This window comes from Tachypleus tridentatus, unplaced genomic scaffold (genome assembly GCF_004210375.1).
Source record: "Tachypleus tridentatus isolate NWPU-2018 unplaced genomic scaffold, ASM421037v1 Hic_cluster_1, whole genome shotgun sequence".
NCBI lineage: Eukaryota > Metazoa > Arthropoda > Merostomata > Xiphosura > Limulidae > Tachypleus > Tachypleus tridentatus.
Window position 1 is genome coordinate 24787167 of NW_027467777.1, and position 16683 is coordinate 24803849.

Here is a 16683-nt window from a genome sequence, read left to right on the forward strand (position 1 = left end):
TCCTTGGAGACCCGTCAGAAATGCCACCATTTTGAAGTCTCCGATAACCTCCCAGCCATACTCATCATACTTCAAGACTTCTAGCAAGGTCTTGATGCTGTCGTATTCCTCTTTGAGGTGCACCAAAAGATATCGAAATTTTAAAAGGTCTAAAATTTGTATACTATAAAATCTTACTCTTCAAGCAAACAAAAATTGTCCATTTTACCTTCTAGAGTATTTTACAGTGCTTGCAAGTAAAATGAGTTGCCCAGGATTTATCTTGATCCCAGACAGGCATGCTAAAATATGCCTTATAGGCTTCACGCATTTTAGCAGATATTGCCACAGAGTACTGTTTTTCTCTAGTCTTGATAAAATGTCCACATACATATCAGAATGCATCTGAAGAATTCTTGCAGCTTCTAGATGAAATCTCTGATAAAATCAGAGGGGTCTATGTGTTCACTTAGGCAGCTAGAACTAAACTGAAATTGTGAGTGGTGAGCCCCTGTATATATATTACTATGGAAAGTTCTTGAAAATTCTTGTAAGTCTGAGAAAATTCTCTATTAGCTACTCATCACTAAATCTACCTGGAATGACTTGGAAAATGGGTAAATTTGAAGCGTTCATTACCCAGGTCACAAAAATAAAGTTTGAAGAGAAAAATAGGTCTTTTCCATTTACTTTAGGCATAAGCAATTGGGAAATAACACTTTTTGCCTAGGAACAAGAAAAAGTAAAAAATTTGTTACATAGTGTTATCAATAGTTCTGTGTCTGATTCTTATTCTGGAGTATATATTATCCTTAGTTCTCTGTCTGATTGTTATTCTGTAGTATATATTATCATTAGGTTTGTGTTGTATATTTTTGTGAAATATATTATCATTATTTCTGTGTCCAGGTGTTATTCTGTTGTATATATTATCATTAGTTCTGTGTCTGATTGTTATTCTGTAGTATATATTATTATTATTTTGTGTTATATAGTTCTTTCAAATATATTATCATTAGTCCTGTGTCTGATTCTAATTTCATGGTATATATATTATCATCTATTGTTTGTCTGGTTGTTATTCACTAATATCTACTGTCATGACCTTTTTGTATTGAAGCTAAATTTCTTGTTTACATTTTAAGTATTGATGAGTTCAACTACGAAGCAAGGTGTCCTAAAGATCAGAAGGTTAATCGTGGGTTTAGACACATGCCTTTGGTGAGTTTACATCCACATGAAGAAGATGGAGGAATCGTTTTCCTTTCATTTTTGAATTTTTTGTTTCAGTTATGCATTTGACTTGCATCTATTTTACTGGTATTTGTTAATGTTATAACAAAAAGTGAAAATATTGTCTTTGTCTCAAATCTCAAAAGGAGCTGGTAAGTGAAACTGTTGTCCAAAAAATTATATTTTGTTTCACGGTTTGTTTAGTAAACCTGGTAAATTACAGTGGAATTCTGCAGTATTTATAGAGCAATTTTAATATTTTGTTATTTCAAAATGCAAGTGTAAAAAAATTATTTAACATCCCCCCAACTTGCTAAATTTGACAGTAAATTACAGTAAAAAAACAAGTACAAAGTGTGTAAGTAAAAGAAAAACTGTGTAATGTATTTCTTTGTTTACTGTTCTATGTTTTGAGAAAAATAACTGAAACTTAATAATAAATAGTTCTAATGTATTACAGCAAACTGTGACTATTTTACAAAACACTGGTTCCATAGAACAAAGTTAAGACAGGTTGTTCTGTAAAGACCACATTTATACCATTGGATATATTAGCATAAGTGCACATGCATCACGTCATTACAACTTTTGTAGTGTTTGTTAAACATGATTGAAAGTTCCGTAAAATAGTAAATATATGTAAATGTATAGTGTTATGATACTTAAGTTTTTAGACTAAACATTTATGGTTTCTTGCTATAATTTGTAATCATTATAGAACAAAGAAAGCATAACTTATATTTTATGTGATGTTGATCAAATTAACCAGACCCATACAGAGATAAAACAGTGAAAATCATAGATAAAATATAAGTATTATTAAAAAAATTTTGATTATTATGTTGAAGTTATTATAAATTTTTTTGCATATGAAATTTGGAAATTTTTTTGATGTGTGGAAATATTTTTAATCTTAAATTCAAAGTTATGTTGCAAGTTGGATAGTCAACATTTGAAATGAAAAAAATGTACAAAAAATTATTACTTCAAGGATCTCATATTTTCTGCATGAAAGCTTTGTTCTGCAAAAGTTTGTGAAAATCTGCTTACTATATTAAAAGTTACAGTGTGAAAACTATAAACACAAAATAGATATGAGGTTGGTCCGTAGAACTGAGCCCATAATGAGGGAGTTAATAGAATGTTATCATCATAGTTAAATGTAATACTAATGTGAGAATTATTCCAGTATTGTTACTAGCTTGTCATGCAGAAAGTGTAGAATTAAAATGTAAAAGTAGAGAGAAAGAAAACTGTAGAAAATCCGTGACAATAGGATTTGGGTTCTATAAATATTTGTGATATGAAAACATTATAACCAAGTGTATAAAATGTATTTTATAACCAAGTATATAACATGTATATCACTTTATTGTGTTGTAGGGGTCATCATTTGGAAGTTTGTTGAGTGTCATTTGGATCTTTGACCTCTCAGCATGGTGAGTAGGATTGTTTGGTGGAATATTCCAGTAATTATGTTAAAATGTCTTGGGTGTTAATTAGGATGAACAAATTAAAATATGTCATTTACAAAGTACAACTGTGTCTGTTTAGTATAATATCCTTGTGATTTATTACACACACACACATAAATGGTGTTAGTATAATTTCTGTTGTTGTAACTTTTAGTGTTTTTTCTTTTTCTGTCTTTTTTGACAAATACAAAATAAAAAGTATTCTGGAAACTGTGTTTAAGCAATTTAAAAGTAGCATATGACTGTATAAGTTCATGGGAGAGATATTTAAGCCATGATTAAATATGTTGAATATATCAAAATTCTGACAGAAGACTTAAGTGTATCTTATTGTGACACTGTTTTATGAACTTATTTAAATTATTAATTGATTTTTATATGCTAGTAGTCAAAAGATTTGTATCTTTTGTGAAGCTGAAATTGTAGTTGTTTGGGTTTTAATATTTCTTGTTTTCACCTTCAAGGTATCAAGCCAGGATTTGGCTTTATAGGTATGTTACATTTGTCTGCATGTCTATTTGTATCATTATGTGTGTGGATGGCACTGGTCACACAGTATAGCTTTCTGTCTTCTGAAAGTGCATCAATAGAATAATACACAAATGAAAGTTTCAACACATTATTATATACATAAACATATAAAACATCAGATTGGTTTGTAAATCTATAACAAACCTTTCTTTGTAACACATGTTACCTTCCATCTTTAATGTAGCTAAAATGTTAAGTAACAATATGTAACACTTTTATCTTTACTGTAGCTGAATGTTAAATAACAAGATGTAATGCTTTTATCTTTAACATAGTTAAATCTTAAATAACAATATGTAACACTTTTATCTTTAATGCAGTTGTTAAATGTTAAGTAACAAGATGAAACACTTATCTTTAACATTGTTAAATGTTAAGTAACAATATATAACACTTTTATTTTTAATATAGTTAAATATTAAGATTATGTATCTGGAATGAGACATACTTTGTAAAATATTTCAGTATCTGGAATAACTATAATTATTTTATGTAAACTAGGACTTTAGATAAATTATCCTCAATTGGACATCTACCTCATAAAATGTTTTAGTGTCTGGAATAACTATATAGTTATTTTGTGTAAACTGGGACTTTAGATTAATTATCTCAAATCAGACATCTACTTTATAAGATATTTCAGTGTCTGGAATAACTGTATAGTTATCTTGTGTAAACTAGGACTTTGAATTAATTATCTTGAATTACACATCTACTTCATGAAATATTACAGTGTCTTGAATAACTATATAGTTACGTTGTTTAAACTAGAACTTTAGATTACATGTCTGGAATTAGATAACTACTTTATAAAATGTTTTAGTGTCTGGAATAACTATGTAGTTATTTTGTGTAAACTAGGACTTTAGATTAATTATCTGGAATTATACATTATTTTATAAAATGTTTCAGTGTCTGAAATAACTATGTGGTTATTTTGTGTAAACTTTAGGCTACATATCTGGAATAACTGTATAGTTATTTTGTGTAAACTAGGACTTTAGATTACATATCTGGAATAACTGTATCATTATTTTATGTAAAGTAGGACTTTAGATTAATTATCTGGAATTAAACGTCTACTTTATAAAATATTTCAGTATCTGGAATAACTATAGTTATTTTATGTAAACTAGGACTTTAGATTAGTTATCTTGAACTAGACATCTTTATAAAAAATTTCAGTGTCTGGAATAACTGTACAGTTATTTTCTGTAAACTAGGAATTCAGGTTAATTATCTCAAATTAGACATACTTTATAAAACATTTTAGTGCCTGTTATAACTATATAGTTACTTTGTGTAAACTAGAACTTTAGATCACATATTTGGAATACGGTTACGATAGAAAATGTTCATACCCCTGCATCGTAAGTAGTTTTTTCCTCATAACTTAAAAAGTATCATGATTAGATAATGAAAGTATAGTATATTATACATATCATACTAACACACATCTACATAAATTTTTATGTAAATTGAATGACATATAAACTGTTTATAAACAAATAACCAAACATATGAAGGGCAGAAAGTGTTCGTGCTCATACTTTAATGGTCAGTTGTGTTGCCTTTCAAGTGAATCTCTTGGCGCAATCTCTCCTTATGGCCCTACATGATCGTTTGACAGTACTTGACTGTTATTTTTTTCCATTCTTCTTTAAAGAAGGCCTCCAACTCTTGCACATTTTTCAGATGACTCTGATGAACCCTGATCTTCAACTCATGCCAAACGTTTTCAATTGAGTCGAGATCGGGTGACTGCAATGGCCACTCCAGAACACTTATATGGTTCCTCTGCAACCATGATTGCACATATTTTGATGTGTGCTTAGGGTCATTGTCATGCTGGAAGATCCAACAACGCCCAAGCTGCAAGTTCCGAGCATCATTTTTGATATAAGTGCCTAATATATCAACGTACTCTTCTTTTTTCATGATTATATTGATGCAGCGAAGGCTGCCTACACCAGAAGAGCTGAAGGAACCCCATAGCATGATTGATCCACCTCCATGTTTAACTGTAGGGACGATGTTCTTTGGAAGATTTCGTCCCCCCTTCTTACGGGAAATATAGCAAACATCATTGTGGCCGGAAAGCTCGATTTTAGTCTCGTCTGACAAGAGAATACTCTTCCAATAGGTAAAAGGTATATCTACATACTTTCTTGCATACCACAATTGTGCTTCTAAATGAACCGGCTTTAAATATGGAGTTCTACGAGAAAGGCATGCTTTGAACCCAGAAGAGCGTAATATGTTCGTAACTGTAGAGGTTCTTACTTCAACCCCAGTTTCCATTAACCAGTTTCTGTATGTCGTTTCGTGTTAAACAAGAGTTCCTACTAACTTCTCTGAGAACCTTCCTCTTGGTTCTCTCTGGAATTTTGATGGGGCGTTCTAAGCAAGGGAGGTTTGCAGTTGATCCTGTAAGCTTAAACTTGGCAGTTATGCTTTGAACAGTAGATTTTGGCACATTAAGTTGTGTAGTAATACCGAAAAGAGACACATGAAACTTGTATTTTACAATAATTTGTTTTTTTAAATCACTGGACAGTTGTTTTCTGTTTGCCATGATGACCAAACAGATATGACAGAGACGGTGCTAAATTCCCGGAAGTACATTTTTTGCTGGCTAAATTCCAATAATTATGAACCCAGTGTCTAGTTCTGGAATGGTATAATGTAGTTTATTTGCCAAAGTAAACAAAATATTTATGGGAATATCAGTTTTTTCACATGTTCTAAACTGTACAAACACTTTCTGCTCCTCCTATTTTTGGTTATTTGTTTATAAACAGTTTATTTGTCGTTTAATTTACATAAAAATTTATGTAGATGTGTGTTAGTATGATATTAATAATATATTATACTAACACACTGAACTGTACAAATACTTTCTGCTCCTCCTATATTTGGTTATTTGTTTATAAACAGTTTATTTGTTGTTTAATTTACATAAAAATTTATGTAGATGTGTGTTAGTATAATATTAATAATATATTATACTTCTATTAGCCTACTTGTGATACTTTTTAAGTTATGAGCAAAAAACTACTCCAGAAAAAGAGGTACAAACAATTTCTGTCGGGTATCTGTTATTTTGTGTTGTTTTATAGTTATTTTGTGTAAACTAGGACTTCAGGTAATTATCTCGAATTAGACATACTTTATAAAACATTTTAGTGCCTGGTATAACTATATAGTTACTTTGTGTAAACAAGAACTTTAAATTACATATCTTTAATAACTGTATAGTTATTTTGTGTAAACTAGGACTTCAGGTTAATTATCTTGAATTAGGCATATTTTATAAAACATTTTAGTGCCTGGAATTAATGTATAGTTATTTTGTGTAAGCTAGAATTCAGGTTGCATATCAGGAATTAGACATACTTTATAAAATATTTCTTTGTATGTTATAATTGTGTAATTATTTTTGGATGGACTAGTTCCCTAGATAAGGGATAGACAGCACTATGTAACACAAATTTTGTTTCTGGATAGTATGTGTTATTTATTAATTACTTATGTTGTAAAAGTACAGAAAATGACCATTTTGCCCTTCAAACCTTGGTTTTGTGATCTGGATAATGAAATTTAGAAATTAACCTAACTTTTATGTACAAATGGGCAAATTTGCACATTTTCATTTACCTAAGGTCTGAATTAAACAACATATGAATTAAGATTTACATGTATTTATACTAAAGTTATACAAAAATGTTTAGAAGTGAGTAGTTTTCCAGATTTGCAACTGTAATGTAAATCACTTTCATGTATCAGCCCCCAAATATAGTCTCCCATCAAGAGGAACATCAAGGATATGGACTTTCAGGGACATCCTGCAGCTCATTTTGCTGTAGTTCTTCACCAGAGCCTCAACCAGTTCCACATAATTTTTGGCCTTGTGATTGCCCAAGAAGCCCCAAACCACTATGACAAAGTTACTCCAAGCTTTTTTTTTTCCTACTGAGCTTCTTGGGGAATTCTGTGTACTCCAGGATCTTCTTTATATGTGGTCCAACAAAGACACCAGCTTTGATCTTTGCCTCAGACAGCTCAGGGAAGAAATCTCACAGGTACTTGAAGGCTGCAGACTCCTTATCAACAGCTGTGACAAATTGTCTCATACGACCAAATTTTATGTGCAGTTGTGGGAACAACACCTTCTGGAGGTCCACTAGTGGCTCACACTTGACATTGTGCCTCCCCACAGAGAACTTGGACCATTGTGGCCAGTGCTTCCTGTTGTAGTGTGCTGCAGTGTTCCTGCTGTCTCAAAGACAAAGATAACAGGGAAACTTGGTGAAGCCTCCTTGGAGACCCATCACGAATGCCACCATTTTGAAGTCTCCAATAACCTCCCAGCGATACTCATCATATTTCAAGGCTTCTAGCAAGGTCTTGACGCTGTTGTATTCCTCTTTGAGCTGCACTGAATGAGCTGGGGAAAGAGATGGATACTTATTCCTGTTATGGAGCAGCACAGCTTTGAGGTTTCTGGATGAGCTATCAGTGAAGAGGTGCCACTCATTCAGATCACAGGCAATTCCAATTGCCTCACACAGACCAGCAACATTGTAGCAGAAACAGAGCCCATCTTTACAAGTGAAGAAGCTTGAAAAATGTCAGTGATACTTCCTCTGACTTTGACTTGCACACTTTCATCTAACAAATCCTTCTCTTTGAGCCTATATGTCAAAAACTCAGCATTTGACTTTGTAAGACCAAGATGTCTGATAAAGTCATTGAGGTCTTTTTAGTTGGGGTAGTATGGGTTTCTCTCAACCAGCTGCACCTCTGAAATTGTAATCTAGATATTCAATGTCTACCTCTTCTTCTGATTTGCTGCTCTCTTCTGAGGATGGCTGCTTTCTCTCTGGTGGAGTGGGTACAGGGAGCTCAGGGTAGTGTGGCACTTGGGTGATGAATGATGGAAGATCTGAATACATGATAGCAGATGCATTCTTGCCAGTCCAACATTTGGAAAAGTCCACCATGCAGAAGTTGCAATTGCTTGAGTGGTTAGTGGGTTCATGCCAAATTCTTGGAATAGCGAACTTCATGGTCTGTATTCCCCTGTGTACCATCCTGCAAAAGAGCAAAATAAAACTGTTATTATGAAAAATTAATTTATTTCATCCACAACTGATGTCTAAGAGGTTCATACAAAATATTCTTGTAGCTCCTTCATGAACTCTCTAATAAAATAATCTGAAGACCATCTCAATGAATGTATTAACACTATTCTTTGAAAATGTTCAACTCCTGGTCCTTTGTCATAATGTAATTAATTTTGTTAGTTTAATAAATCTATTTGCTACTAAAGAAGAGGTTTAACCTGTTCAGTGCCATAGACGAGAGAACTCTACCAAGCCTATCGGTAACACAGTGCCACAGACGAGTTAATTCGTTCTCAATAATACCTAACTTCAACACTAGATGTCAGAACCATAATGCATTTGACCTACTTACAGATTGTTTCACTTTCAATCCAAAATAGTGTCACGAAAAAAGTTACAAAATGAAGAAACATTAGAGTTGTATTATAACAGCTAAAATACTTGGCAGTCAACAGGTTGAATCTTATATCTCTTAAAAAAAAAAATAATTTTGTTATTGATTTCTGGATACCATGGACATTCCAGGGAATAATAAAAGACAATTTAATAATAATTCAACTTTAGCTTGCACTTATCCCTATTTAATGATTGCTGCTAATTTTTTTCTTTACAAATAAATATGTTTGATATGTTACTATTTTGTTAACTTATTTTAAGTTTAATATGAGGTAACTATTTTATATTAAAACTACCTTCAGAGTGTGGTACTGTTTAAATTAAATGTTTTTAATTCAAAACTTTTTTCCTCACATAACTATCTCCGTGTTTTTCTTTGAATCAGTATGACTCTTCATTATCTAGCTATTTAAATGAAACAAGGATTCGTAACTCTCCATAGCCAGTCTTTTCGTTCTCTAGCTTGATATCTTCATTGTGGTGGCAGCATGGTGAATCCTTCCCAGAATTCTTCTACGAGGAGGATAACACAACACACTGCATCACTAGACTCACTAAATACTACTTAGGTAGCAACAGCACAAGAGCAAGTGAAGAAATTGAGTTTAATAACTGCTCACGGTAAGTCATATTACAAAATTTAACTTTAGATTAGTTATTTAAAAGATTGCTTTAACAGAGGGAAAATATTTCTAGTTTCTTTTCTTGATTGATACTGCTGTTTAATAAAGTGTATTTCACTTTACTAACATAGTATTTAGTCAGCACTTCCTTCAATGAATTAATTAATTTTTTTGTGTTGTACCAGCAAATTAGAAAAATTTAATTAAATGAGATTTTAAAAATTTGCATTTGGTAATAAAAACATTTCTAAGGCTATAATTAAAGTGTATTAAACATAAATATATATCACCTTATTCTTCTATTGGAAAATGTTCTCTCTTTAGGGTAGGCTAGTGTGGAGATTTATTTTTTTATTTCAAGAGTGAACTGTTTTCTACATTTAGATGTATACTTATTGTTTAGAACAGTGATTCTCATTCTGTGTGCCGTGGTATTTTTGCAGGTGTGCCGTGGTATTTTTGAAACACATTCAACTTTCTTCGGATTTTACAAGCAAGTCGAACACATCAGTTAATAAAAGCTACTATAGAGACACTCTGAAACCTTACAAAACATTCAATGGTTTTCATTGAACTCGAGCACAGAGAAGTTCATACTTAAATTTCATTCTCAACTGCAACGGTTCGACTGTTAGTTTAATTGTGGCACAACAAGAGCTTTGTACGTCATAAATGATGCATCAAACAATCAAACTGCTTTCTGGAGCACGTTCACATTCTGAGGTAAGCTACAGTTATTACACTGTAGGTAGAAATTTTATATAAACTGCAGAACTTCGTGCTTATCGTGTATGAGTTAGCTTTACCATTTATCCATGGAAAAATATTTAAGTAAATCTGGTGCTGCAAAGGAAAATGTGTTGAATTAAAAGCAAGGAATCAAAAGAAAGTACAAAAACTAATACATCGAATATGGTTTTATCGCTTTGGAATCGGAACATTCTCAATTACCATTCTGCCTACTCTGCAATGCAGTTTTATCGAACGAGACGCATGTTCCTAGCAAACTGAAGAGACACTAGGAAACAAAACATTCAGCTGTGAAGGATAAATCAAAAGAATACTTTGAGAATCTCGCAGCTCAACAACATGAACAATCACGGAAGCTTGTGAACTACATGAAGTGGCCCAAAAAAGGATTGATTGCAAGTTATAAGGTTGCTCAGTTGTTGGCAAAACACAAGAAAGCGCATACTGAGGTCGAATCAGTCATTGTTCCAGCGTTAGCAATCATTGTTGAAACTATGCTTGGAACAGATGCACGCAATCAAGGAAGCTTGTGAACTACATGAAGTTGCCGAAAAGGATTTATTGCATGTTGGCAAGCAAGTTCCACTCTCCAATGACACAATTTTGTGCAGAATTGTAGACTTGTTGTCGGATTTGAAGGATTAAGTTTGCGAACACTTCAAAGCACCTGAAGATGAATTGTCTCTGATATGGTCTCTTCAAGTTAATGAATCTACTGACGTTAGTGGAAAAGATCAAGTTTTGGCTTTTGTTCGATTCATAAAAGATGGAAGAATCGTAAACAAATACTTATTTTGCAAAGATTTAAAAGGTACAGCGAAAGGCCAAGACATTTTTTGAGTTGGTGAATGAAAACATTTTGCTCTTCAAATTACATTGGAATAACTGTATCAACGTTTGCACCGATGGCTGTCCTTCAATGCAAGGAAAAAAGAAGGGAGTTGTCACTCTGGTGTGCCAACAAAATCCAAACATTAGGATTGTTCACTGCATGATTCACAGAAGTGCAGTCTGTTATGAATCAAGTTATTCAAGTAGTGAATTTCAATCTTGACCTTTCTCTCTTCTCTGTGAGGCAATGGATTCAGACTACAAAAAGCTACTGTATCACACTGAAATTCGATGGCTTTCGAAAGGAAAGGTGTTGAAGTGTCTTGTCCAACTAAAAACTGAAGTAATTTCTTTCTTGGAGGTTGAGGAAGCAGGTTTTAAATTTTCTTTTCATGATGAGATCTGGCGACTGAAGGTTCAATTTCTCTCTGACTTGTTTGACAAATTAATTTCTATGAACTTAAGTCTCCAAGGACAATCTGAAAATATTATTACTGGAACATCCAAACTGAAGGCCTTTGATGAAAAGGTGACGCTGTGGACAAATAAGATCTTGAAAGGAGTTCTTGATTGTTACCCTTCTGTTAACGAATGTCCATCAAAGCAGAAAATTGCCCCTCAAATTTTGAACACATTGAGCGAACTACAGTCTGCACCAAAACATTACTTTCCATCACTTGCTATCAACGAATGTAACTGGGTGACCTATCCATTCGGAATCAACGAGACAACAAATCTTACAACTGAGGAGGAAGAATAGCTCATTGATTTATAAAACGATGAATTTTATTAGTCATTGTTTCCCCGAAAAGAGCTTTGGATCTCCATTAAAAATTTATATTCTGCAATTAGTTCAAAAGCAGTTGAAGTTCTGCTTTCATTTGCATTTTTGTGGTTTTACGAAATTGGATTTTCAGCATTGAATGAAATTAAAGCCAGAAAGAGAGAGAGGCTTCTTACACTCGATGATAATAAGCAAGATTGTTTGTCTACATTAGAGCCTTGCTTCAATTTGATTTGCTCTCGGAAGCAGGCACAAGCATCACATTGAAAACATATGTAAAAATAAAAGGTTTTGATTTTTCTGCTATACCACAAAATTATTAAAAAGCCTCAGAAAGACACTCTCGGCCAAAGCAAGCGATAGTATTGTCAGTGTGCAGATGACATTAATATCGCTTGCTTTGTCCATGATTTTTCTGTTCTAAGGCTTTTAATGCTTGCCATATAATATGTACCTAAAAAAATCATTAAGGCTTTCCAGGTGTGCTGCAAGTTGAGAACCACTGGTGTAGAACTATGATATCTTGTCCAATGTGTTCTTTGCCATAAGACTTTTTTCTTCTTGAATTTTAGGGTTTTCTCTGTGGCTAAAGTAGGAATGACCAATTTGCTACTTGTAATAACCACTCCACCTTGTATTGATGTACAGTTTCATCCACTACTTCCAGATCCTCCAGTTCCTGTTGAAGGTAATGTTATTCTCTATTTATCCTAACCATTTGATGTTAATTAATAATCCCTCTCTGGTACCTCCAAATCATCCAGTTTCTCTTGATGATAATGTTACTCTCTGTTTATCCTAACCATTTGATGTTAATTAATAATCCCTCTCTAGTACCTCTAGATCATCCAGTTCCTCTTGATGGTAATGTTACTCTCTATTTATTCTAACCATTTGATGTTAATTAATAATCCCTCTGTAGTACCTCTAGATCATCCAGTTCTTCTTGATGGTAATGTTATTCTATATTTATCCTAACCATTTGATGTTAATTAATAATCCCTCTCTAGTACCTCTAGATCATCCAGTTCCTCTTGATGGTAATGTTACTCTCTATTTATTCTAACCATTTGATGTTAATTAATAATCCCTCTCTAGTACCTCTAGATCATCCAGTTCCTCTTGATGGTAATGTTATTCTATATTTATCCTAACCATTTGATGTTAATTAATAATCCCTTCTCTGTGATGACGAGAAAACCCACTTGTAGAGAAAATTATATATGTAAAAATGGCTGGTATGGATAGAGAAAGCACTAATAGAGGAGCGAACAACATTTCGACCTAAGCATGGGCAGTCCAGTATCACCAGTTCTAGCCATTATTTTTATGACACAAGTTGAAATGCAAGCAATTAACACAGCATTACATCCACCACTATACTGGTACAGATATGTAGACAACAAGATTGCGGGATTCACATCCATAGAACACACACTTAATTTTTTCAATCATGTTAACTCTATACATCCCAACATTAACTTCACATGTGAACAGGAAGAAAGCAATCAAATATCATATCTTAACCTCAAAATTACAGAAACCGATACACAATTCAAAACAGAAATCCACCGAAAAATCACCCATACTGGACTAACTACTCCACAAACCGTAGAAAACATTATAGCACACACCTAGACAAAAAGCAAAATTAACTAGCAAATGTATATATATCCCACGAATTAAAAAATCACGAAACCACACACTGCTGCACACCATATATCCCCGACATCAGCAGAAAAATAACCAACATTTGGCAAAAACTAGTAACAAAATATGACATTCCAGTTAATACCAAATTTATTCAAAAACCAGGCACAAAACTAAGGTTTATTCTGTGTAAAACTACACTGACAAACATCACACCAACATTATTTATAAAATACAATGTGATAACTGCCACAACTTCTATATTAGAAACAAGTAGAAAAATGGAAACCAGATTCAGAGAACACAAAAAGTCACCTTCACACATTTTTGAACACTGCAAGTCAAATAAACACAACATAACCATAGAAAACACTCAAATGCTAAATAAAGAAACAAACATAAACAAATGCAAAATTAAAGAAGCCTTACTTATACAACTCAAGCCTAAAATAAACCAATACAAAGGAACATCTTTATAGCTATATTAATAAATATAATCAAACATCTAAGCATGCCCTCTACATTCCTACACTCAATTACACAACCACCTTCAAACATGTGGTCAGCTATTGGTCAGTTACCTCTTTCTTTCTTTGTGAACCTGACGATCACCGAAGAAGGTCGAAACGTTGTTTGCTCCTCTACATAGTGCTTTCTCTGTCCATACCAGCTGTTTTTACATATATAATAATCCCCCTCTAGTACTTTTAAATCCTCCAGTTCCTCTTGACGGTAATGTTATTTTCTGTTTATCCTAACCATTTGATGTTAATTAATAATCCCCCTCTAGTATCTCTAGATCATCCAGCTCCTATATTACCAGTTGAAGGTAATATAATTTCCTGTTTGTTGGACTTTGTTTATAGTTTTACTTTAACTGTTGCTAATTAGAGTTACCTCCAGAATACCTGAGACCTTCCTTACACAGCAAGAGTAAGGTATCCAGAATACAGGTGTCTAACTTCTAGTTCATCATAAAACTTGAAAGTATTTTAAAGTGTGCTGAACAGACAGAACATGCAGAATTTCTTGTAGTTTCATGCAACATGAACCATATGTTGTCTTATAAAAGCTTTAATCATGAAAATAGAGAAAAGTTAAGTAGATTTATGTTACTAAATGGGGAAGTGTACTAACACTAAGGTGAACCTAAGTTCATACATACAAACTCTCTACTTTTTTTTTCATCCTTAGAAATTTGTCTAATCTGTGGGTTGATTTTTACTGTATTCTGAAGTAGCATAATGTGGATTCTCATTTATTTCAACCATGTATTTTGTGCTCCAGGTGATAGGAAAGCTCACTTTAAGTGAAGTGCCAGTGTTGTTTATTGTGCTAAAGTATGGTAGCATTTCATGGCACAAAGACTGAAGACAGTCCTTTAATATGTTACCTTGGACAAGCTTAGAAGAAAATATCACCTTTACAGGAATGTTTAAAATATCACCTTTACAGGAATATTTAAAACATCACCTTTACAGGAATGTTTAAAATATCACCTTTACAGGAATGTTTAAAACATATCTAATTAAGTAAATACATTTCTGATATTACTTATGTAAGCAAGTCAACTGTGTGTGTGTGTTGAGATTGTGGATGCAAATGTTAATACAAACATGATATATTGTCTTCTGTAAAATCAATTTAACACAAAACTCTGTGATCCAAGCACTTTCAAAAGATGGGCTTTTCTTCATTTCACATATGTTCTCTGAATTACAATTTCCCATCATACTTGGAAGTTTTGATGTATACTTCCTAACATTGACAGAATGATACTTTAAATAAAATATTGATATTAACTAATATATGTGTATGTATGTGGTATTCTTAAGTATAACTGATTTACCCAAAAAATAAAAAGTTATAAGAGGTTTTGTACAAGGTTTGTGTAACAGAATAATCTAAATTCTCTGACTGTGAGAAAGAGGAGATACAATGGAAAGATACAAATTAATAATCTTTCTTCACACAAACAGAATGAAAACACAGCGTGCACCAAATTATTACCCAATTTTTTTTTATAAATATCTAAAAAAATATGTCTGATTTAAATTAAATTTATATAGATTAATTATCATATTATCATACATATATTATGCAACTGTCATTAAAATCCACTAACAAATAATAAAGTTATAAGAAGTTTTCAAAAATGTCATGAATTATACAATGCCAGATTATTAAGTTACTGACAAATGAGTCTAAAGTATAAAAATAACAGCCATTGGAGATAATAATAAGTAACACTGATACAATTAATCTTTAATAAATAAATCTGTAAACCACTTAATATATAAGAATCAGTAGAAGATATCCACCATTTTTTGACATTACTTTGATGATCCTATCATTACCAGTTTTTGAATTTTTTCTACTTTAACATCTCTTGCAGATGATTTCACCAGTATAAATTGTGAGGTTCATGTTACTCCAAAGGTTGGCTTAAATCTGGAATTGAGATTGGCCTTTCCATAACAGGTTAGTTTTGAAGCCTAACTTTGAAAGATAACTCAATGTACCATGAGCAGCATGAGATGGTGCATTATCTTATATAAAAATGACCTTTCCTTTGAATTCCAGAAGTTTGCTCTTAAACCCAGATTCCAAGTTGGCCTTAAGAAATGTAATATAGCCTTTCTGAGTCATTTTTAAACCATCCAGTACTTTAAATGAACCCACAAGCTCATTACCAACGATGCCAGCCCAAAACATTACTTCTCCCTTTCCTTGTTGCCATCTCTTTCTGGATGGGGCTGAAGTACCTTTTTCAAGCCATCTTCAGGTTCACCCATCAAGAGTTGTATAACACTCATCTGTAAACAAAACTTCTTGAAAATTGGTTTTACATAATAATGAGCCAATGCAAGTCACTGGATTTTATGCCTGGCTCCCATTAGTGGTTGAATTACAGGCTTATAACACATTTAACAACATGTGGACCTTCAGCCTCCTGAAATATCTCTATAGTTACTCACTTGATGTTGTAAAGTTGGTGTTTTGAAATCTCCCATACATTTCCTTTATCAGATCTCATACACTTAACATTGGAATCAACTAGGTAGGTTTTAATAGTTCTTTTACAAATTCAGTTGATCTTTTCCATTAGAAAGTCTATTCACAATTAGTTTCGATCAAACTCTACAACATAACAAACTTGCTTAACGATTTTTCACTGTATAATTCATGACATTTGAGAAAACCTCTATAACTTTCTTATTTGTGTATGGATTTGAATGACATTTACATAACTTGTGTATGATAATATGGTAATTAATCTAAATCAATGTCATTTAAATTAAGTA

At 32.6% G+C, this 16683-nt stretch overlaps 1 protein-coding gene across 4 annotated transcripts in view; it reads left to right on the forward strand.

Moving 5' to 3' along the window:
* Nucleotides 1–16683, forward strand: part of LOC143241789 (voltage-dependent calcium channel subunit alpha-2/delta-2-like) — an 89688-nt gene that overhangs the window by 59937 nt on the left and 13068 nt on the right. For 3 of the 4 annotated variants that reach the window (XM_076485024.1, XM_076485021.1, XM_076485023.1), the window contains 5 exons: nt 1125–1200; nt 2596–2651; nt 3152–3178; nt 9203–9361; nt 12301–12416. In XM_076485024.1, the coding sequence (XP_076341139.1) occupies nt 1125–1200; nt 2596–2651; nt 3152–3178; nt 9203–9361; nt 12301–12416 (434 nt within the window). The remainder of the gene's footprint in view (nt 1–1124; nt 1201–2595; nt 2652–3151; nt 3179–9202; nt 9362–12300; nt 12417–16683) is intronic. The other variant, XM_076485022.1, reaches the window with a different exon arrangement.